The 24,929-nt window shown below is 41.5% G+C and overlaps 1 protein-coding gene across 6 annotated transcripts in view; it reads left to right on the top strand.

The window, feature by feature from the left end:
• hipk2 (homeodomain interacting protein kinase 2) overlaps window positions 1–24,929 on the top strand; it is a 62,233-nt gene that overhangs the window by 19,834 nt on the left and 17,470 nt on the right. For all 6 annotated transcript variants that reach the window (XM_088378474.1, XM_088378473.1, XM_088378470.1 and 3 more), the window contains exons 3-5: window positions 20,522–20,645; window positions 22,132–22,251; window positions 23,376–23,462. In XM_088378474.1, the coding sequence (XP_088234600.1) occupies window positions 20,522–20,645; window positions 22,132–22,251; window positions 23,376–23,462 (331 nt within the window). The remainder of the gene's footprint in view (window positions 1–20,521; window positions 20,646–22,131; window positions 22,252–23,375; window positions 23,463–24,929) is intronic.

The following is a 24,929-nucleotide window of genomic DNA, read 5'->3' as shown; positions in this document are numbered from 1 at the left end:
GTTCAAAGTTGCGTACTGAGCTTATTAAATTGTCGCCGATGACTTCAGATAAAAAAATAACAGGAAGGTTGCTGGTGCGTTGCTTGGTTCCATCAGAGGTTACTGACTACACACGGCTGTCATTTGGCAGCTCAGCTAAGACTGGTTTTGGGTTCCTTTATTTCCCCCACATTAGCCAAAACATTCCTCTTTTATCTTTTTAAGCCTAGTGGAATTAAATGTCTTTGTGCACTGCTGTCTTTTCTGTTTGTTTGTTTTTCCGCTGCCAAATGTTGTTTTGGATTGATGAGGTGAAGTTGCATGAATGGGATACTGCACTCGCAGAGCTGTTATGACTTTATATCCATTGCATTCATTTGCATTTGAGATTTTTAGACCCATCAGTGACAGATGTTTGTACTTTGAATGTCATACATAGCTTGTTTATGTTCATGTACACTCTAAAAGATCCTTTTCCAAATGAGTTATAGATTTTCCACAACATTGACTTATGCAAATAAAAAAAGACAAATTCAAGCTTGCTATTTATAAGAGCAGTCTCAGGGTTCCTTCCAGTGTCAGTTTTATTTGCTTCAGTGCCTCATGACTACATTGTTGTGGCGCTGATAAAATTATATTACCTGATGTTTTGCCTTTCCTTCAGCCACCTCATTAGTGAACCACACCATCTAATACAACCATCATGATCAGTTTGACTGAGGGAAATTTGTAAATTCAACAAAGTTGATCATTGCTGACATAGTTTCGAGCAGTGTGGAACTGCACTATATCACATTGAGAGACTCAATAAGATAATAGAAATGTAATGTTGGAGGACTGGTGACAATATAGTGGGTTTGATGTCCTGCTACTTCATCTAGTGACCCAGTCTCGCACCTATTTGTACCCCCTGTCCTTTCCCTGATTAGACCTGATGATGTAACAGGCAAGCCTTCTCATCAAGCTTACACCTCTCCACGTAAACGGATTATTGTCTTATCTCTGTTGTCTCTGTCCGATATACTGTACTTCATCAGCCAAATGTCCTTGAGATGAGTGGAGCACAGTGAGACACGCTCTGAGGAATATTAAGAAAGCTGAATTTGTTGTGGCAGCTGATGATGGAAGGAATATTTTAGTCAGTAAAGTGATGTGCTTTGTTTCTGTGCTTTTAATCTCAGGTTTTGATTTTTAGAAGTCTGTTACCATGATTTCCACCAGAGATTTGCCACTTTTTGCTAGGAATTAATTTTGCAAATGAATGCGGTGCTTTCAAGTCAATTATTTCAGATAATCCTCACAGCCTGATGTCAGCAGTTTTGCTGAGTGTAGGAGGTGTGCAGATTATTCAGAGTAACAGGACATTGTCAGGACATCAAACACAATTACAATTATTACAAAACAAACATTTGCTATGTTGCAAGTATATGCCTGATTATTCTTAGTGATGATAATCTTATTAATGATAATCCCTCGTACTCATGTTCTGGACTTCTGCAAAGCAGAATTGATTCTTTGCATGATTTCATAATGATTTAGTGATATGTTAAACCAAAAATGCCGAAATGAAGTGGATGGTCTCCTTGACATCACACCTGAATGTCAACAAAAGATGAAAAAAAACAACAACCACACAAGATTTATAGGGAATAACAGTATCCACTCACAAAGAAGACGAATCGTTCATCCTTGCCAGAAGTATTCGCATGACCTTAGGAGTTTGCATGTGAGCAAAAGTCCAAAATGCACATACATAAAATATACAGGATTAAAAATATGTTTGTGTTGGCACACTCTGACGCCGCCCTTTAACATTTTGGACCAGTTAATTTTCTCTATCCATGGTTAAATGTTGTATTGCGCATATATATACACACTACTCTGTGCTGGCAAAGACGGGCAGGGCTAATGCTACCATCAGATTTTTGACAACCCAAGGCTTATGTTGTAGCCTTAATAACTGCTGAAATATGTATGTCTCCATCAGAGGCTGAGGCGGTACATGGTAAGAAGAGCCTGTGCCCCACCTGTCTATCTGCCTGCCTTTCCGTCCGCCCTAGCAACACAGACCAGGCTTTCCAGTACATTGACTCTCCAACACAAGAAGAAACATTAAGGGTCATCATCATGCAGGAGGCTGCATGTTAGTTACTGCTCTGAGAAGCATCTGTTAATGTGTACATGTGCCAAAGCTTGCTAACCGTCACGAGGGGACCACTCCAGATGAAGTAAAAAAAAGTGCAGGAAGGCAGTGATGGTGTTTAAGGCGCTGTTGATGAGTAGAGTCTGAGGAAAGTGAAGTGGGAGGAGACAGCAGAGCGATAGGAGCGCAGGTGTGTGGGAGGTCGTTGTTTTGCAATCCTTTCCCAAACATGGAAATGTGCTCCCTTTGTGTTGCAGCCTTTGGCATCAATAAAAACAGCATTGCGTTCTTCTGGTGCAAAACTGTGGAACTAAAAACATTCAAAATGCTTTGTATCAAATCCGTGTCAAGATCTCATTACATTTTCCAATAACATAAAACAATCATAATTTACAAATCACTTGTGAATACATTTTACATGAAGGAGTAAATATAACAAGCACACAAGAGACCGACTACCACAGACAAAGGTGTAAACTTCCTCATTGCAATATAGAGAAAGAAACAAAATACAATAAACCTCTGCACTTAGATTGTGCGTCTCTTTTACCTGGCCGTAACCAATGACATTACTCCCAACATGGTCTGTGAGTGAATCGCTACTCAGATTCAAGTTGGGCACTGACCCCGGGTTGCCATTATCACTGGCCTCCAACCTCAAGACAGCTAAAATGATCATTAAAGTTGGCAGTATTCACCGCTGTGCTTTCTTCATGACAGTCATAATACCTTAGTATGCATGACAGAATCTTAATAACCTCTTTCATTTATAATGTGCCTCTGGGCAGCTATTGCATGTGTCTCCACAGGGCCACCAGCAAGCAGGAGACATGTTGCAGCTATGCTAATTAACTACCGGTAGTAAAGCATATGAAACATAATGTACACAGTTGTCGGCTTCTTGCAGCTGTCTTCCATTGGAGAGACGATGTGAACGTCTCCCACCAGCATCCATCCACCGATAGACACCAGTATGCGGCACCGACTGTATAAATTTCACCTCTTTGTTTCATTCACCTACTCATCTTTGTTCTCCCTCCCAGTTCAATTTCCATACATTCCCGAGGTCATTAGGCTGAAGGAAATGAAGGCGCCCTGATAAAATTCAGGGATCCGCCCACGGGAGGCTGCAGTGACTCTGCTCTGTATTGATTGGCTCATCTTAGCGTTTGCGGTGCGGCGGGCACACCAGTATGACCTCGATCACCCTTATAAGTGTCAGAACAGGCTTGACATCATTCTGTGGATAAAAAGCTGACATTAAAATGTTGCTGCAAAAATATGTTTTCATGTGCCAAAGCACAAACTGCATTTGATGCGTTTGTCTTTCTTGTCGAGAATCAAGCGTAGGTGGGTTGGCTGTCATCAATCACTGGCTGGGACCAGCCCTCAGGTGTAAATAAATCATAAGGCGTCCTGTTGACCCGCTCTCCGCCATCCCAGGATACCCGCTATTCGTCTGAAGGGAGCCTCCAGAAAGTTCCGGTAGTTCCCCACCATGTACTTTGCCTTATTTTATTGCTTCTCTTCTTTTTCCAATTTCCATTACCCATCTTCACCGCTTCCATCCACTTGCATGAATATTTAAAAATCAGGGTGGAAAATATACAGGAAAGAAGAGGGAGAAAGCTTGGTCGAGTTTTATGCCGATGTCTTTAAGGTGGTTAGATGGGGGACGAGAGCATCAAAGATCATTTTATTTGGGAAGAGAGCTATGGATGCTGTTTGTGCACGTAGATGCAAATTAAATTACACGTACATTTACAGTACTGGCAATTCAATATGTATAATAATAATAAAAACAATGTACAAACGCACGCATGAATAAACAAATAAATACAAGATTTTCCATAAATTGTAGTCATATTTTTTTCTTTGTCCGTGGGCGCCTAATAAGTCAGACACAGACTTGATGAACTTTAGAGTAACTTTTAGCATCATAACCTTGTTGTTACTTTTGAGTTTTTATGACAGATGCCCTTTATGTCGCAATGGCGCCCTTATCCTTACTTTGGGACCGATAGTGGCTGAGTTTTGGACGCTGGCCCAGAATCAACCTGCGCTGTCTGCACGAAAGGCCTCAGCATGTACTACCACTACACTAGCAGCGCTTTAAAACACAACAGGGACTCATAGGATTAAGATAGTTTTAAGCAAACTAGATGCATATTTTGGGTAATATGCATCAGGCAAATGAAGCTTTGTTCTGTGTTTTTTTTTTTTGTTTAAACACCTTACAGCATCACAATAACTTACTTTCTGTCCAATAGTTTCTTTTTATGTCCCATCTCTCTAGTGCTGGTGTACAGCCCATAGCTCAAATTGAGGGTGGCTGTTGTCACGCTCTCTAAAAACGTTACTCCTCCCATTGTCAGTGGCAGAATTGAATTGAGGTTCTGCTCTTATACCGCGTGGGCTATTTTCAGCAACACTCATCAAGCCAGTAAATGTGCCTGACAATTATGGCACGGCTTTGAAGCATGAGGACACATTGTTGTGTAGAGTTTTTATTTCTAGTCAAGATGGCAAGAAAACAAAGTCAAATCTATCTATTGTCAAGCAGTACGTATGCATAGTCTTTTATTTTTATTATCCATTCATTTTCCGATCCACTTTACCTCACAAGGGTCGTGGGCATGCTGGAGCTCATCCCAGCTGGCGACGGACAGTAGTATTTCACTTATTTTTTACCTTGTGAACTGCAAACATGTAGTCACATGCCAGCCCAGCTTTTTAAATAGATTGCTTTCTGGAATAGGACTGGCTGTCAAGATAGTGTTGGAGAAGAACCATTCAAAAAACCTCTCTGTAGCAAATCCTGTCTTGCATTGGCTTGATAAATAATTTAAAATGACTAATAGCTCTTAGTGACAGAGAAACGTATTGCTGAGGTGTATGGGACTGAGTCGGTTTTGGCTTGAGACGTAATTTGTATGGAAAAATAATTACGCTTGTGTTGGATTCTGGTTAAATATTTAACAGGTTAGTGTTCTGACTGGGGCAAGGGTTTTTTAATGCTGAGCAAATTTGTTCCTTTTAAAAATTTCACTGCAGAGAAGCAGCCAAGCATCAGACGACAGGAGAAATTCCTCTTTTATTTCTCAAATCAGCATTGCTACATTTCAAGACAGAAAAAAATGCAAAGTAGTGTAATGTCTCTGTGTGCCAGGCTTTTGAGTTTTTAGCACTAATCCCAGTATTTTATTATGTGTGCGTCATATCATCTGTTGAATTCAGCTTCAGGCACCAGTAAGCATTAAGATATATATCAACCCACAAAAGACCCACGAAAAGAACACAATGCGGAAATTCCATAGAGAAAGCATAAAAGCTTTATGGTCCTGTACAACTTTAGTATTGCCGTCCACAGTCCATAATTGCCCTGCTTAATCGAGCCATACACAATGTATCGGAAAAGCACTTGCACATATGCTGCCGAAGCTCCAGCATGTGGGGTGAAATCATTTATTATGGTGCCAGAGAACATGTGATCACATTGTGCTTTATTGGCATTAACGTAGCCAATATCACCTTTGAAAACACAGTAACATTGGACACACCATCTTTCATTACAGCCTCAATCTATATGTCATCAAACAAAAGGCTCAGTGCTCTTCAAACAAAGACAGCGTTGTCCTTAATACCGAGCCAGATGAGAACCGTTGGTACTTCTGCCTCTGCCGCGTTGATTCTTGTGGGGATTTACGTTCGAAGCACAGGTTACTGTGTATACATCTAAAAACAGTTCATTGTTTCAAATGCTTCATCTGTGAAGTGGTTTGCTTGGAAGTGCTGTTAATGATACACATTTCCTGAATGTTTCATGCTCTGTTCATGATAAAAATACATCAAGAGGCATGCAGCAGGCTTTTTTGACGAGGTATACAATTTGAAAGTCTAATATTTGCCTCGCGAGTGATTCAGACACTCTACCTTGTTTTTCTGCATTCAGATGTGCGCAACACTTTGCAAGTTGTCAAATGAATTTGTTGATAACCGTTGCTACGGCAACCAGTGTTTCATAGTCGTTAAAGCTGCAACACCGGAACTGGAGTGGAGCTGTTAAGTCGCGGTCGCCAGCCGTCACTGACAATTGTGTACTTGGGCCACGCTCTGGTCGAGGTTATTGTTTGCCCAGGTGGGCCCAAATGGCGTGTGTCCCCCCGCCCCCACCCATAATCCCGCTCCCTCACCTCTCGTTCTTTTTTCATACCCAATCACATACTGCACCTCCCTGGCTTCCTCTGTCCTTTGTTCCACAGGAGCCTGTTGTTCGACTGAAGCTCTCAGTTACACAAAGATAGCAAAATTGGTATTCATCTGCAGTTAGCAGCTATGTACATTGTGGTTTTCTCCAACGCTGGCTGGTAAAAAAGAAAAAATGTAAAATCTGCTTTGCTTTGAGCCTTGACTCCCTACACAGAAATGTTCACTTCTTTTTAAATCCACAATTTACCTCAAATTTTATTCTTATTATGACCTCACCTTGTTGTTGGAAAATGTCGAAGTCGAACCTTTTTATGAGGCTTGTTCCTTCCGCTATCTTGGTTCAATACTCACGGCATGCTCTTGATACAACACTCATACAGAGGCCGGAGGAGCATAAAATGTCCCAAAGTAACTGTCGCCATGGTGACAATGAAGCTTGACATAAGGTGTCCCACATTGAAATTTGCTAGCGTGCAGCTCCTTCTCTCTATGTGAGTGTTTGTGAGAGAAAGGGGGGGGGGGCGTCCATTGAGTATGTGCACAGTCCCTGGCCTCTTATGCTGCTCTGCTCCGGGAACTAAAAAGAGCAGCAGGGAACTTTCATTAGTGACCCCTGACTTGTGTCCTCTTTTTTGCCACTTTGCTTATTTACTTCTTTTTTTTCCCATCTCATCCTTTCTATCTTGAGGCTGCCCTTCGCTTTATCCCTCCATTTCTGGCTCGGTACTCTGACATCCAAATGTGCAGGGAATTTCAAAGGGGATAAACACTTTATTTCTTGAGTTCCAGTCAATACATTTACAAGCCCTACAAACATATATGTATAGTCTTCACTGGGTCACAGGGGACCTGGAGCCTATCCCACGTGACTTGGGGAGCACCCTGAATAGGTCATTCCCAGGTTAACACATAGTGCCATACTCACAAATTGTACAGGTAATTTACAGTGTTCTGATAACCTAACATGCAAGTTTTGGGACTTAAGGACACACAAGCAAAATGAGAACATGCAAAGAAGATGTGACAATATTCATTTAATCAATAGCTAATTCATTAGCAAATTATTCAACAACTATTTTAATACTACTACAACTACTACTACTACTACTACGACAACTACTAATAATAATAATACATTTATTTCTGAAATGTCATAGCCATAACGTACAGCCCATGATAAAATCTATAAGCTTTTTTGGGTCAAACTCAAAAGCAAAAAATAAAAATATCTCAAAATAAAAATAGCATTGTAAACAAATTGTCTTGGAAATAGCTATTCTTCCACACTTTTATGTTTAAATTCCTTCTGCATTGCGCAAATTACAAATGTCGGTAAGCACAAATGAACTCAGATCAGTCTTTGCACTTGCTTTTCTGTTGCTCCCGTGCACATCTAATCCAGCCAATGTTTTAATCAGTTCATTTGCAAAGGTGCAGACAAGTCCTTTGATCCATTCCCATTTTACTTGAGGCAGTTGTGAGGATTTTACAGGCGCATAAAAATGTATACATTGTTGGAACGAGTAGTGTTGATTGAAACCAACACAAAGCGAGGACAGCACCATTGTTAAGCAGGGATATGACAAGTGCTATTTCCATTACAGAGTTCCCGTGGAGCACAATAAAACGCAGACCGAGCTGTGAGTAAAGCGAGCGCTTACCGGGTGGCCCTGCGCTAATTGCGACCGAGGTGCATTTACTGATTATAGTTAAGTGGCCCAAAATAGTCCCCTGCTCTGTGTTGGATTGGCCCCGTGTCCCCCCCGTGGTTGATGTGGTCAATAGTAGACCCTGTTAAGATGCCTTTCCACTGAGCAAAGAAAGCAGTTGAATCATGCTTGTCTCCTCACTTCATCTGCACAAACCCACACAAGAGAAACAAATCACTGATGAGGACAGCAGGACTCCAGTTGAACTAAATGTTACGCTCTGCAGCAATGTTCAGCCTTTAGATTCTAAGGCTTGGAACATAAAAATTCAATATTGTGAGTCATATGCTTTCGCTGATTAATAGCTTTCAGCACAAAACACACAAGCGTGGTACATTAAGATGTAGGAATTTGCCAAAAACCTGCACATGAAGAATTTGAAAAAACTGTCTATATGTTTTCCCGAAAGTTGTCCTAGAAGAATAAAAAATGCACATCAGTCAGGCATAAATGGGCATATTTTTGGTGAGCTCTTGAATTATTAGGGTATGTGTTTTGGAACTACTCCATTGTTTTGGAAGTACAGGTGCAGTGACTTGCACCAAAGTAGTTGCATTCAAAACCATATATATTTAGCACGTCCTATTTTCGGATGATTTCCCACCAAATTCTCGTGAGATTGCGTTGACATTAGTGGCTGTTTGCACAGCTGTATTCACATCTGTGTGGATAAACACAAACATTCAACTGTGCTGGGTGATTAGATTTCCAGGACACGGCCAGTGACTCGTATGTGTTCACACAGCCATGCAATGTGCTACAAGGCGGACAGACCAAGCTGACCTACAAACAGCCAGACATATTCACAAAGGTTCACGTAGGGAAGACAGACAAAATGGAAAGAAATGGATGGACAGATAGAGACCAGATCTGGCTGCAGGGAGCGACGGGCCCTTTGAATGAACATATAGGTTAGACCGACTGGGTAAATGTGTCCAGGCTCTGCGATTGTCCTCAGACATAGATCAAGCAGAGAGTCCAGCAGTCATCCAGGACGCGTCACATCGCTCAAGGGCTGTTGTCGGCCCTCCTGACTGGCTCAGGGTCTCTGTCTCGCTCCCGCAGAGGAGAGCAGACACAAGGACGTCTCGTCAGGCTGGGAGCGTCGCGCCACAGCCGCAGCCTTGTTTGTTTCGCCTGCATCATGCTCGACTGCACAGGCCCGCATTAATGAATTGTATGCAGAATGCAGACATAAGCATTTGGCAGTACACATTTGCAAAGTCTTCGTTGTTTGCATTTCATTTAATCAGTTTGTGTTTTTCCTGCCCAATGCAGCATGTCTGCTAAAAAATGATAGGGAAAGGGCAAAGGAGAGTGGTGGGGTCAATATGATAATAGTGGGTGTACATTTTGATGTCTTGCTCCCAGCATGAAGTGTTAAGCGTGGCATTCTAGCGTTCTCCACCTTTTCCCACCCACATTATCCCCCTTGCGTGTCTCTCCATCTCTGTCCTCCCCCCAGCCGCAGCTTTCTGCTCTCATCCTTCCCCATGCCCTTCACTGCCCCCATCCCTTTTAGTCCACCTACATACACGCTTTGCTCCAAGAATATGAAAAAGATTTGTTTTCTTCTGCCAGGCGGTGAGAGTGGGTCACAAGGCGTGCAAAGTGCGGATGTGCTGTTTTCTGGGTAATTATAGTAACATCCCTTGTTTGCAAAGGAATAAAAAAAAACCTAATGTTTAATTTTCTTTTGTGATCAAAGTAAGCATTACTTGCTTATTGTTGCAGCAATTGGGTGGTGCCAAGGGCCAGGCATTTCCTGTGATTGTTTGGATTTGCATACGGTAATAAGCAAATCAGTGCGTAACAAGACTTTTCTCTCTGCCATGAGAGCCACACCGCTTTTCACCTTTGCTAGTCAATCTCCACTAGCGATGGGGCAAATGAACCTTTAGCCTCTGTCTGACACTTCTGTGTCTAGTGGCTCATGGCTCATTTTTTCAGTTCAGATAATGGGCTCTAGTTAACAAGACATGAAATGTAACACAGCATCAAGGCGAGTGGGGAGACCCAGCCACATATTTGGTCTTTTAAGTGTCTCTGTCTGTGTTGAGTTCATGACAAGATCAGGCAAAAGATAAACAGCTTAATGATGGTGGCTATGTTGTGTTTGTTTCTGAAAGGAAATCATTAACTAGCTCAGCTTGTATAGTGACAGCTTTTTTTTTTTTTTTTTTTTTTACTGCACTCAGATGATAAGGGGATGGATTCACCTTGACTGCTTGACCGCAGTGGCTCAACATAAAGATCGCTACCTCTCCATCCCTTTGTTGTGATTTCAAGTTGAATTTATTTTCTCACTGACTATTGCATGATTTCCAATTAAATATGTCAAATAGTTGCTATGCATCAAATCACGCGGTGTGTTGTCTACTTTAATAAATACGCCTCCCTTTTTCCTCATAAAAAAAGGTTAAATAAATTAAAAACGTTTGAATGGAGAATAGCCAGCTATACATTGAAATTCCATTGCAAGACGAAAGTAACTCTTCTCTGTCTGCCAATCAATGGACACACTTGTCTCACTCTCCCCTTAGATAGCCGTTTGTAAATATAAACACCTATGTTGAGTAAATTAACACCCCTGGTCACTATTTGAGGAAATACATAATGCAAAGTGGGTATGGTGTAAAATTACTCTTAATTACCTACTTGAATAGAATCATTATGTTGGCATGGAAGGGAACACGTCACTCATAAAAGCAAATAACTGCCATATATAAACCTATCTCAGATATATAAAGTGATATCTCTGAGATAATCTCTGTGACTCACCTTACAGATGTCATTGAGTGACATTATTCACATTTTCCATGTTTTCATCAGCTTGTTTGCGTTGGTATTTATCCATTTGTGGGTTTTAGTGTTGAGAGGGAGAAAGTATGGAGAAAGCTGGAAGAAAGCAAACAACAGGAAGGAACGCTAATGGTGAGATATAGAGTAAAGCTGTTTGTGTTGATAAACCTGAGATTTGTCTAATCTACCAGACGGAGCTCATCTTGATTGGCGCGGTTGGAGACGGTACATCCAGGGTCCCAACCGTCTAACATAGCCTCCTGATCTATATTTCAAAGCAGCTACTTGAGAGGAATTCAGTAATGAGTTCCCATCTTTCTTTTTGGTGGAGGAAGACTCTCTTTGTGGAACTAATTGAATGTGGCACTTTGAGCATCAGGAAGCTCTTTGGGGGTTGTGCTTCATTTCAGGGGATCTGCTGAGATATAAGCTTGCATGCCGCTGAGGTTTTTGTGAGGGAGGTCTGTTTCAGAATGGTCGTGCTTTTTGCACACTGTGTGCGAGACGCGTGTCCATCTGCACACACATCTTTTCCATTGCCTGCTTCACTTGATACATTTTGTTGTCCTCGTCAGCTTATCAAGGATGCAATGTGCCCATTTGTGGGCACACTTGGGTTACTTGGGCTCTCCAGCCACAAAAAGGGGGATATTCTTTAATGGGAGACAGGCTTATTTGCAGATCTGGAAATGGCCCGAGGCGTATGCAGTTAGACTGGCTTGGCATTTGCTGAAATGATGAAACATTGCCATCACTATTTACAGACGCGCATGAATGAACTCTAATCCACAGGCATCTGCACACACGTTGACATTCAAATGCTGAAATGTATCACTGGTTTTCTGTCCAGCTGGCCAATTTACAGTTCTCTGCATGATGCACATACAGATAGTTAAGGTTTTGTTCTAATCAGATTTTATTGAAAATTTCCATCAAATCATGAAGCGGACTGTGAGAATGATGTATCCTGCTTCGAGGTGTGCACAATAATGATGACGAGGAAGAGAAGAAGGGTGGGAGACAAGGATGGTAGCAGGCCCCAACAGCAGCGGCAGCTCACTGGATGCCCAGCTGCAAAGCTGCCCTCGGGCTCGCGAGGACTGTGGAATGTGGCCGACGCGAGTGTGTGTTTGGGCTGGAGACAGCAAAAGCCTCAGGGATGCAGCTGTTAGCAGAGATGTCTCTGAGGTGGGTGTGCTCATGTGTACTTGTGGAAAGGCTCAAGTGTTTGTGTCTTCTAGGTGTGTATTGTGGCTCTCTCTCAACTCAATGAAAGTGACATTGTGACTTTTTTCCGGTTTGAAGGCACACTCTTGCATCTGGTATATGCAATTGGAACTGACTAGTACCGGTAACCTCTGTCAAGGTATGGTCACATTTGCAATCAGCTAAGAGGAGCTTTATCAGAAGGAGATGACAGAAAATGTTTGTCGCCAAGATTTCCCATGCAGTCTTAGGCAAAGGGTCAGTTCAAGTGCATCATGGGAGGCACCACTGCTGTGCCCCTCCCAGTTTGCTGTCTCAACCCCCCTCCCCGTCTCCTTTTTCCCGCCACTTAAATCCCCATTGGTCCTATTTCTTTTCCACCAGCCAATGCTGCGCAGCATGTCTGGGAGAAGGGATCTCAGTGGCTGCGCTTGGGGTGTGTGAGGTCAAAGCTGTGCTCATTTCACACTCTGCCCTTTTGGAATTCATCCAGCAGCACCCTCCACTGTGCACACTGGAGGGAAGAAAAGGGAGACAAACACAATAGAGGGAAAAAAAATCCCCAGTCTTCAGCGTGTTTTGATTTCCCACCTTTTGGAATGGTGAACATTTATCTCTACGTACTGTAGTTTATAATTCATGACATGAGCTGCTAGTAGAGCTCTTTGTGCCAAAGTATGTGCATGTAACTTAAACTGTACAAGGCTCCTCATCCATAACAAGAAAGTACGTAGCTTGTGAAGCTGTTCCCTCTTGTCAAAGTAAGCCAAGACCAGGAAAAAATGGTTGAGAATTTAACAGTAACAAATTAATACCTGTTATAAAATCATAATTTAGATGTAGCGTGGGTTTATTTTTGGAAATTGTAATCGCATAATAAACCAAAATGAGGTAAAACACCAAATCCGTTGTAAATCTTAATTTTCTCATTTAAAGTGAGTTTATTCATTCTTCACCCGTAAAAGAGATTTGAAGTCACTTCAAAGCTTCCCTTCAATGATTCATTTATAAGATTCATTTTGAGTTTTGAATATTATCCTAGATGTAACAAAACCAAAAGCAGACAGTTATTCAGAATGTCTCAGACTTAATTGCATAATTTGAAAATGTTTCTGCTTGTTAGTCTATTCTACTGGGCATTTTTTCATATTCTTAAGCACATCCTTTACAATACTATTTGCAGACAGAATGTTTTCTGAGAATACACCCAGATTTTGTCATGAAGCTTAAATAATCCTCTTGTTGTTTCTTGACAAAATAATATTTCTAATTCTTGTCAGAATAGCAGTGTATGTTTCAAGACACAGCAGGCAGAGGGACACGGGTCTGAAAGATAAGGGGCCTCATGATCTGCAGAGGTGACACTGCACAACTAGAACGAACAAATAGGCACATTGTAATCATATTTATTACACTTTGTCAAGACATACTGGGCATTATTATGCAGACGTTACACCTCTCTTCCCTGTATTGCTATATTTACCGTGTATAAGGTTTCACACAAATATATAGCATTAAAACTTGCTATAGCTCAATCGATCTTTTACATCAAACTTCAACCTATTGAATAAATAATGGGAGCCAGGTGAAGTTTTCAACAATGCTACTGAGAATTCATATATACTTCATCTCAAAAAATACAGTAAAAAGTGTGTATTTGTTGGTTGGATTTCAAAGCAGTGTGCTACTGCTACAAATTAAATATTAAATATTCCTTTAACACACATTTTAGGGTTTAATTTATGGGCACACCCAGTATATAAGCATATTTTCTATTTACATTATAAAAAATGTTTACTGCCAGCATAAAAAACTAACCAGTCTACGTCCACAAAATTCTATAGCAGGGTTTTGCATAATTGTTAGTGCCTGTCAGTATACGTATAATCAAGCCTTAGCCTAAATGTAGCACCCTGAGTCAGCTTTTTTTTTTTTTAACTTTCCGGTGACTTAATTCACCGTAACGTGTGGCATCGTGTCGCAGAGACGCACACACACGCACACACACACACGCACACACACTCACACTATGTGAATGGCTGTCAAACATAAATAAATTATGTTTTCTAATGGCTGTAGTTGTACGATTCCAGAAAGTTGATCGGCATTAGCAGAATTTGTTCCATGCTTAAAGCCACAGCAGTTGCGTGAGGACGTTTTGGATTCAAGCCATGTACAAGAATGGCATGTCGCATTTGCATGACGTCGTAACATGACAAACTTCAAAACACAACAATTACAAAAAATCTCTCGGTGTGAGAAAAGCATAGCGAAAATCTTATCGTTTATCGTTCCAATTTCTGGGAAAATACATTGTCCAAAAAAAACATGGTTATTGTGACAGGCCAGCAGCAGCAACATGAATTAATCAAATTGGATTGTGTTTGTGCGTGTGCGTGCATACTGTGTACTGACCTTGCATACTATGTCGCTACACCAATAAGCGGGTAACGTGTGGCACAGGCACTGCATTTCAAATGGAATCTCATGATCTTCACTGGCTCTGTTACCAGCCATCCAAGTGCCTTTGTACTATCAAACCTGACTGCCCCACTCTCTTCTGGTATCACTTGATCTCTTTCTTAGTGTGTCTAAATCAATAGAATTGGATATATTGGTGCAGTAACATGTTTTTTTTTTTCTCCTTCCCTACCTGTTCCAGTCTGGCTGAAAGAAACTAGACCTCACTAATGCCTCTAAGCTTGCTGAGTGAAAAAGTAAGGGGTTCACAGAGCAGCAAGTAGTATTCGATTTGGTTTAGTTAGGCCATCATTTGAAGTGCCTCCCCCGCTTTGTGTCTGAGATGCTTTGATGCATTTTGATTGAAGGTGCACTCTATAAGTTTAAGAAAAACATTCTTCTTAATCAGTTAATTCACCCCTTACTTTGTGTGCTTCCAAGTTTATGGGAGCAGTTGAACTTGAGCGCTTTGTCTTGAACCACACAAAACAGTATTGAGATGAATGAAAGCAGGCATTAGTTGGCAAAAGTGGAAGCCGTTAGTTGCAAAGGGTTGGATCATATTTTCATGCTCTATAGTAATAATAGCTCCCTTTCCCAATATTGTAGTCCTGAAAGTTCATTTTCCAGATTTGTAAAAGAGTCTGTACTGTCTTGCCACTCCCAGTATGTGTTTTTTTTTATTTTTTTTTTTTTATCTGAGGTTGTTTTTGTTTGTTTGGTTTCTGATGATTTGTTGGAGGCGGAGCCAAATGTGTCTAAATGTGTCACACACTTGAATTTTCCGAAGTGATCAAGGCCTCAGTTTCACATCTTCCCTTCGCAAACAGACAAATTCCATCTGCCTCACTTGACCGCTTGTGCCATCTCCACAGTGCATCCTGCTGTCTCGCCCCCCAAGATGCCCCCTCCTCCCACCGCCTGCTTTGGTGATGCATCTCAGCCTTCCTGACAGGCACACCAGCTGGTTAGGCTGGTTGACGGACTCTTTGTGGGGATGCGTTATCATCTGTTTGCATTCCTGCTTTTGAGTTGGGCTTTAGTCCGCAATAGCTCACTAATTGTTTGGTTCTGCATTTCCTCAAGACTTACTGACAGTGAATCGTGACTGTGTGAAAGGGGCATGGCCATCATTTTGAAGCATCAAATCAAAAGCCTTGAGTCCAAACCCTAAAAATGTATTGTACTGCACTTTTAAATCTCAGCTCTTGATTCCTCAGAAACCCAACTGTCTATGCAGACAAAAGTGTAACAAAGCTGGACACTTGCCTCAGGGTTTGGTCAATGTCTGGCCAGTACTGACTGGGCTAATCCTGTCTGACAGTCAGTCCACAAAAATCATAATGTTGCAAAAGGCTGGAGGCGTTGTTTCTGTGTCCCCTACGTCTATGTTCAAGCATCGCTCTATGACACAGTCCCATCATTAACAAATCAAAAATCATTTTAGAAGTAAGTGCACGAGTCCCTACAGTAGATTTTAAAGTGGCTGTGATGTTTACTTTTCCCAGCAGGGGGCTTCAGAAAGCCCACCAGGTGTAAACCATCATCAGTTCCTACTGGTGTAAAACACTGACAATAGTGCTTCAGGTTGTTCTACAGTTGCTGGCTCTCTGCGTGATGGAATACCTCATTGTTTTAACTACATGAAAGAGAATCAAGGAAAGAGCATTCAGCACTTAACTGTTCTCCATAACACTCGGACTATATGTCAGGCTGGCACAACCAATGAAAGTATGTGAGCTCAATAATTCATAGTTTACACCAGCCTATAATGATGTATTAGATGTATTAACAGTTTCTTTTCAACACTTGACACAACTACAATGATATATTTGCATGCTTTCTTGCAATTAGCCTGCTATGTCATGACAGCTGCACAGTTAATGTGATGTGCCAATCTGTTACCCTGCTTCCCTTTCTTTCCCATGCTTTAACTTGTCTTGCTGTAATGCATTGCATACTGCACTGAGACTGCTTGTTCTTTTACAGGTAAAGCAGCAGCTGCCTTGTCAGCACTTTGGCTTTTGTGTATATTTCTAAAAGTGCGGGAAGGGTAAAGGAAAGAGAGGACTTGTTTTCAGGACCTTGATGATCGGGAATGTCGCTCCTGCTAAGAGAGTGAGGCAACATTTCTCAAGGTCTCTGTGAAAAAGTTTGCCTTGGCCAGACTAAGTCCTCCCCCATTACCCATTCCAGCCACCTGGAGCAGATGCTCTCAGAATGGAAATTGCCCGCATAAATGTGTATTTACATGATCCCTGCATCTAATGTTTGGCACGTACACAGTTCCTACAGCAATTGCTGAAGTGATGAGAGCAGGTGGAGCAGTTGGAATGAGCGGAAGCATAAGTGTGTTTGGGAATGGAGTTGGTTTCTGGAAGCCACAGGTGCGCAGCAGGGGATGGAGGGCCAAACATTGATTTCACAGTCCGCCGCCACCATCTAGTATAGCTAGTAAAAGTGTTTCTCCATGGTGTGCATTCAGTAAGACTGCGAAGGAACCTTTGGAGCCATGGATATGTAGATGAATACCCTGGGAGAGCCAGGAAGCCATTCATAGCACAGACCCAAGCTTGTTCCATTAGGCAGGGGAAAGCGCTGGATGGAGCGAGGCTAAGAGTCAAAGCGAGGGGAGGAAAGGGAAAGAAGAAAGCCAATACTCGAGAGGACCTGCAAAGGAATGATGGCCTCTTTTCCCATGAAGTGCTTTTTCTTGTTACTGGTGGCTAGCTGTCTCTCGCTTTGTTGATGTTATTTACATCCAGTATACACGCTACTCACTTATGACTGCCTGACTGGCTATTTGAATAAAACATAGTTACATTAGGGCCAATGATGAAGTCTTTGAAGCTGAAATGAAAGAGATCTAATCCATTACCATAGATTGTGTGTGTTGCGTGTGTGTGTGTGTGTGCGTGTGTGTGTGTGTGTGTGTGTGTGTGTGTGTGTGTGTGCTTATGATTGTGAGTTTATAGTGTAGGTGTGTTAATGCTTTAGGCTTCCAGGGATCCATTAGTCTCCCGTCTGGACCTAAGCTAAGGGAAGGTCAGCCTGATGGATACATCCTGACATGCACACAGCCTGTGATGTCAGCTGTGTGTCCGCCTGTGTGAGTTTGTGTGCGGGGCTGGCAGGCCAGCCAAGCGCAGGCACGGTTCAGCAGAGCAGAGGGCGGAGTGGCGGGTTTGAAGGGATAGTCTGGCCCTCTATGTCCTAGTTCGAAGGGGTTTGAAAGGGAGTTGATCTGGCAGGGAGGTTCTGTGAAGGGAGGGGGTGAGGTACAAACAGGGGCGTGGAGGGCTTTGCTGGACTGACTGTGGGGATGGGTGAGGGGGCTAAGAAAGGTTCCATTCATGACTGGTGCCATCTCTGACTCCCTAAGGGACTTGGTCTTATCAATGACCAAGCCAGCTGGGAGGATGTAAGCATGCAGTCTCTCGCTCAGTTTTTTCCATGCACTCTATTTTTTTTAGTCCCATGCCTTGAACTCCAAACTCTAAGGATTTGTCAAGGCACATTGTAATCCAAAGAAAGATCCAGACAGACCAAAAGTCTGCACAGGGTCTGTTCTTTATGTCTCATATTTCTGCACCACCAAGAGCCATCCCAATGAAAGGTACATTGTGATGCATTCGGGATATGAATTTAACGGGTGCAGTTTAACTGGTGATAAATCATCAATGTCAGCTAAATGTCGATTATTTTTATTTTTTTTTGTCAGCTATTTTATCCAAGCATTTCAGTATTGGACTTGCCAGGTGAAAAGAGAACTGCCAGACAATGTAGTGTTGGCTTAGACAAGGTTTCACATTCACCAAAGCTTCATTATTTGTTACTTTAAAACTCATGAAGTACCAGAACTCGGGTTCAATTTGTTGTTTGGCACCAAGTACTAGCAGTCCCAACTATATCACAGAGACGCCCAATGAATTATTAACTACTAGTGGTGCTATTAAAACAAGGAACAATGATGTCTGTTGTTCCTAGTGCAAGCTCTCCATCAGCAGGTGTGATGGCAACATCGCATGGGCAGATGTCGATGTAGTTTGATTTTACGAGCAACAATGTCACTCTTTTTTTCCCCTCTCCATCTCTGTGGTTTGCTGAACTAGAGGAGATTCCGGGCTCATGCAGTGTAGCCATTCAAACGGTCTAAGCAATGCATTAAATCATTACCTAGGAAGGTTCTGGCTAAAATGGGCCCAAGTATAACGTCAACCTTGCACATTATGCCAGCGCACACAAGTGCAGAGTTTTTGTAGTCTTGAAGCTCTACCACACACACAGTACGTGCATGGAAGCATTTCACTGAAGCTTAAACTCTAATCACTTCCTAATGTTCCATTTATTTATGGGAGCTAGCTTCAGTGGCTTTGACGTCAAACATAATACCACATATGTCACACAGCAGCTCAATTGCTACTGAGAGTTTGCATGCATCCCCCTAAATTCAGTTACCTACAGCAGTCTTTGTCCAAAATGGGGTTGTGAGTGAAAGACGTGATGCCATGAAACAACTACAGATCCATAAAGTTATATATGCACTGCCATCCAGCACAGTCAGTCACACAATGGCTGGCTTTCCACTCTAATGTGACATTATGGATTAATCATGCTGCTGTCTATCTCAGTTTGAACAAGCCTTACTGCTGGTCTCACCTGCTTGTAGCCCCTTTTATGCCTCTGCGGATGCTCTCATTGATGTCTGTGGGCCTTTTGTGTGTTCAGGTGTCTGTAGCTTTGTGAAAGGGTGTTACACTTGCTCGCTGGACCTTTTTTGCTCGAGTACCTGCTTTACTGCTGCCCTGGTAACGAGGCTCTTTTAATTCCCCTTTTGCCAGTATTGCCTGTTTTTGTTTTTCCTGTTGTCTGGTTTTGTATACCTAATAAAATGGCAAATGCACGAATTGAAAATATCTGGGGTTAAATAATTTTGCAGCAAATTTGAATAATGATGCTTGAAATGTGTAGTTTTTAATTGAATATGCTTATGTTGTCGATTTATTTATTATGTTGGTGGAGATGTACACTACCTTAAACCAATGTCATTTAGCAAGGCCAGCTATCATTGGAAATCGAGATTGACTTTGGATCACATTCCCATGCATGCCTCTGAAGTCTAGTAACATTCCCCCCAATTGTTTTAATGATCTTTGTTTCCATGGTTATCAACAGTAACAAATATCAAGAATATTTAAAATGTCAAAACTGATAAATGGGACAAGAAATGTAACAGAAACACACACGCAACTGGAGTTTTGAAACAGTTCAGGACTACTGTGCATTATGACTCCACTTTAGTCTATTTATCTCTTCTACTGATCTTTGTGCACCACTTTATGTCTGTATTGGAAAAAGCCCATGCATTTGAGACATTGACACAAACATATTCAAACACTAATGGACCCAACTAAAAGATGGAGATAATGTCAGTGAATGCACGAGAGAATATTAAAGTTGGGTGCACACTGGAAAAGTGGTTAGAATTTCAGCCTGACACTCAGGAGGTCTTGGTTTGATTCTCTTTTGGAACATCTTTGTTGAGAATTTGCATGTACTCCGGGTTTGGATAATTGTCCTGTTTCTCTTCTTATTGCCTGGCCAGTACGATTGCTTCTACAAAAGACTAAACAATACATACTTATAATTTAAAAGATACCCTTATTTCCTGATTATAACGTGTAGTTTTGTCCAAAGATAAGGCTCTTAATTTGTATTTTGGGAAATACTGTACTGGACAGCTCCCTTTTCTTGGTCTCAATGTTTACGTTGTGCACTTGGCGTCTCTTGACAAGCTCACATTAAGTGTGAAAATAAGCTCTTTGCATGGCTGGCGCTCCTGTCACACGTGTGTCTCTGAGACACAGCTCTTATTTTTGTCAGTAACAAGAGTTCTATTATGGTAGCACCAATTCTATCTAATGTGATCACACGTAATATAATGAGAAAAAGGTGAAAAGGAAACTGTTATTTTGATGTCTGTCTAAATGAATGTTTTCTCTTCTTCACACAGAGCGCCAGAAATCATCCTGGGCCTGCCGTTCTGTGAGGCGATAGACATGTGGTCCCTGGGCTGTGTGATTGCTGAGCTCTTCTTGGGATGGCCGCTGTATCCCGGCGCCTCAGAGTACGATCAGGTACAGATAGACCGATGATAGTTTTTTTTTTAGGGATGATACCAATTATTAGTTATCAAAGAGGGCGATGATTGATATCTGGAGCAGAGAGTATTGCTGTTATAATTTTCAAAAATGCCAACTCCAACTCTTGAAGGTGGAGTCAATTGAAAATACAATAAAGAGTTCTATGCGGTCCCACTAAACACAGTATTCTGATTTATATTTAAGCAGCAGAATGCAGCTGTTTGTACATCTGTTTGTATCCATCACGGGGGGGGGGGCATTCTGCTCCCTGCTGCATACTAAAAATGACAGGTTTTACGAATTTGGTTATGCGAAGTGGGCAAGCTAAGCCGCGATTGGTTGTTGCCTGAGCAACTATGACGTGATGTCATTTTGAGTCATCAGCAAGTGGCAAAATGGCCACACTCATGAGATGAATAAAAATGTATTTTGATGCTTAATTCCTATTCAACAAATACAGCAGAACACCGGTACCAAATTTAGACTTGTGGAGCTGCAAATAACAAGAACAAGTCAAATAATGTTTTTGCTTTTTTTTTTTTTTTTTTTTTAATAATGACTTCCACTTGAACTTTGTCTTTAAGCATATATTTATTGAACACCTTTATTAGAAATGTTCAGGTTTTTTTAATCTTCTTAAAACACTTCTTAATATTGTTGTTTTATAATTCTAACAAAAAATATAAAAAAATAAAAAAATGCAGGAAGCTCCCGGGATCATCAGGATGTCTCAAAAAGTTAAATAAAAGCTTAAATAATAGCTCCCTATTATTTTCTAAAATAAATTAGGTTTTTCCTAATACAAAATAACTGAAATGGTAAACTTACACTTTGTTCAAAAAAGGTTTCCAAGGTCAGCAGCATCTTATAAAATTAACTGAGCATTTAAAAACACAGGAAGTTAACACAAAAAAATAGAAACTTTAACACATTTTAAATTAATCTCGTATGGGTTATCAGATTTTCTTAACAGGGTGCTGATAATCCACCCGGCTAATAATTGGACCATCACCACGACCAGGTATTGGGGCCTCAGTTGGCTTTACATGCTTGGATGTTGCACACACTTCAGAAGCATTCATACATTCATGCTTGTCAATGTTTTTTTTGTTGTTTTTTTTTTTTTATGGCTTTCCTCAGTCCCCACAACAGCCCCTTATGATTCTAGCACGCCCGCCTGTTTATAGGAACATATGCCACAGTGCCACTTGTCCAATTAGTGGGCCTCTGTGCTCCAGAGCGAAACATTGCTGAATTCCCTCAATCAGAATTAACGGCAAGACCGTGACAGAGTTTTGCTTCAATGCCAAACTTGCCAGATTCAACGCCAGCTAGGCAGAATGTCTCATTCGTAAATCATTTCTACTTTGGAATTGTTCAGCGGATCCTTTGAATGTGTCCTCAACTGTTCCGTATTTGTCCTCAAACGACAGAAAAAACATCCTCCTTGAAATCTTGTCTTTTTTCTTCTATCTTGAAGATCCGGTACATCTCACAGACTCAGGGTCTGCCTGCAGAGTATCTGTTGAGCGCAGGGACAAAGACCACCAGGTTCTTCAACAGAGACCCTGACTCCACCTATCCTCTGTGGAGACTTAAGGTAAACCCAAATTCACCTGAAATCATGAACAAAGTCCTTTCACAGACCGGTCTCAAGGATGTCTCATTCTCACTGAAGTAATACTTCACAATGTGTGCATTCATTGTTGTTAAATTAGAAAAATGGAGATAAAGGCTTGTATGGTTGGAACAGGGTGTGTTACGGTATTCATATCCACACAAGCTGTCTCATCCTGAAAACTTCTTATCATTCTGCCTCATTGTGAAGTGTTTTTTTGTTTTTCAGACCAAGTTCTGTAAAAATAAGTTATGTAGAAGTAACTAGCCATGAGGTTAAACAGAGGTGTTTAAATTTCTTTCTGGTACATGAAGTTTTTTTTTCACACTCCCCCCCTCCAGGTTGAACTATTCAATTCTTAACACAATTATTATTATCTGTCTTATCTACCAGGGATTTATTATTTAATGTGTCTGATAATATAAACAGCATGTTACGATTGTGGTTAAAAGAAACATAACGACTGCCTGAACTTTAGCCTGTAGATCATCATGTGGGAAAAGTAACTGATTAGCTTTAATATGAACTCACGTGTCTTTCCCAAGAACAGGCATGTTGATGTATTTGTATGTATTCAGTCTGAACAGTCTTTTGCTTGTATGTTACAGATACAGTAATTACTTCATCTGCCTATGTACCAGTTTTGTGGATATATCCATTTGACTTTTCCTCAAAAGGAAATAAATATGTTTTTCTTTAGCTTTATTTTAGATGGCATGATATACAAAAGAGATTATAATTGTTCAACTCAATATTTCAAGAATGTTTTTCCTGTATTACCAGATGCAACAGATGCACTTATAAACATTCAGCACAAACTTGAATGCAAACAACCTGCATGAGATGTTGAGTCATTCCGATGGCCTACTGTATGTACATATATGACTAATTTTGTATATTGGCTCCTACATTTGCATTTGTTTCCCCACCAATCGTAGGACTGTTAGATGAGTTTGTATGTGACCCCAGGGTTGCTCAGTGGGCAAGCTGTGTCCTGCTGTACATCAGCAACAAGAGGCTATAATGAGTCACATATAAATAGTGCAGGTCTAAAGGGGAAGCATGTTGAGGGTTTGAGAGGAACATCTGCTTTATGTCTCCCACAGACTCCTGAGGACCACGAGGGAGAAACAGGGATTAAGTCCAAAGAGGCGCGCAAGTACATCTTCAACTGCTTGGATGATATGGCTCAGGTATGTGGTTGCAATACCAGAGAGCACAACTTGTAACACACCTGACAGCCAAAAATAATAATAATAATGATAATGATATATTGTGCATTTACAAATACCTCACTTGAGTAATGTTTTTTTTTTTTCCGTCACATTTCTAAGATTTTGATTCAGTTCATCTTGCCACAAAAAAAGCAAACTTAGCTGGTTTGTATTTTCCCCACAACTAAGTGGTATCCCGTGGATTTTCTGTAACGTGTTTGAAATCCTGATCCAAATGGATTGGTGACGCTAAAGAGGGAAATGGAAAAAAGTAGGAAACCTCTTTATTTATGCTGTTACTAAAATCCCCCAGGTCTTCGCAACAGGAAGTGACTTGCAATATATTAGTGCCATTTAACCTGTTAATATATACTGTCCCTTTGCCTTACAAATCCCAGTGAACGATGATGGGAAACTTCACATGTCGCCATGACATTTTGAAAGGACATGCCTGACACTGAGATGATAGTATTTGTTTGCTCTCGCTCAGCCAAATACTGCTTCTGCTACCAGATACAACAAAGGGAATGGAAAGTTACAATATTTTTCCCAGGCCCCTTTGTGTCTGTGTGTCTCTCTGTCTGTCTGTCTCGCTCTCTGTTTCTCTTTTCTCTCGCTCTCTCTCTGTCTGTCTCTCTCTCTCCACAAGTCCTGTCTGATCACTATGCCGCTTGATTCTGCCCCTGATAACGACAAAGCTGGTGAGCTATTTGCTTTGAAATATGCTCATCTTGATGCACAAGCAGCTGCGGCCTCTGGAAGCTGTCCATGTGGGTACATGCAGGTACATAAATGAAGGGGACAATTATGGCTGTCCAGTTGGGCCCATGGCGGCTCTGAGTCCTGTCTCGAATAACACGCTCTCTAGTACAAGATTTTATCACTGTCCGGGTTTGTTAAATTCACAGTTGCCATGCAGACACGACCCCGCAGCACGTAGATCAATGAAGGCAACCTGCACGGGTGTTGATACCCCCCCCCCCCGGCACATCTCTGTGTCCTACGCTACGAACTCGGTCACCCGTTTTCCTCTCACTGTTGTAGCCCCACTCATCTTACTATGAAAACACAGAGAAGATAAAACTGAACATGCGTTTTGTGGGAAAAACCTGCCTGCTTTGCAGCATCTCACGATATCCTCCCCGTATAAACAAGTCAGTATTGTGGACATCTGTCCCTGCGTATATAATGGATGATATAGCTCAAGGCCCTGAACGACAAGAGGGCTGCAGATGCCAGGAAGATAATGAACCTCCTTGTGTTTGTGGGAAATGTGGTGAGGAATTAGTCCCATGTATCTAACTTGAGTCAATCTGAGACCATCGAAAGGAAATGAACTGATATAGATAGGGCGGAACTCCCATCGCACTCAGGGCGCCCATGCTTCAAAATCTCTTCAGTTGTTGTTTTCTACAAGTTACAACAGAAATAGTGTAGCTGAAATAG

Source organism: Syngnathus floridae, chromosome 6 (assembly GCF_059516105.1).
Source record: "Syngnathus floridae isolate MCC-2025c chromosome 6, RoL_Sflo_1.0, whole genome shotgun sequence".
NCBI classification, from domain to species: domain Eukaryota; kingdom Metazoa; phylum Chordata; class Actinopteri; order Syngnathiformes; family Syngnathidae; genus Syngnathus; species Syngnathus floridae.
Note: the sequence above shows the minus strand (reverse complement) of the source record. Positions and strands in the feature narration are given on the sequence as shown.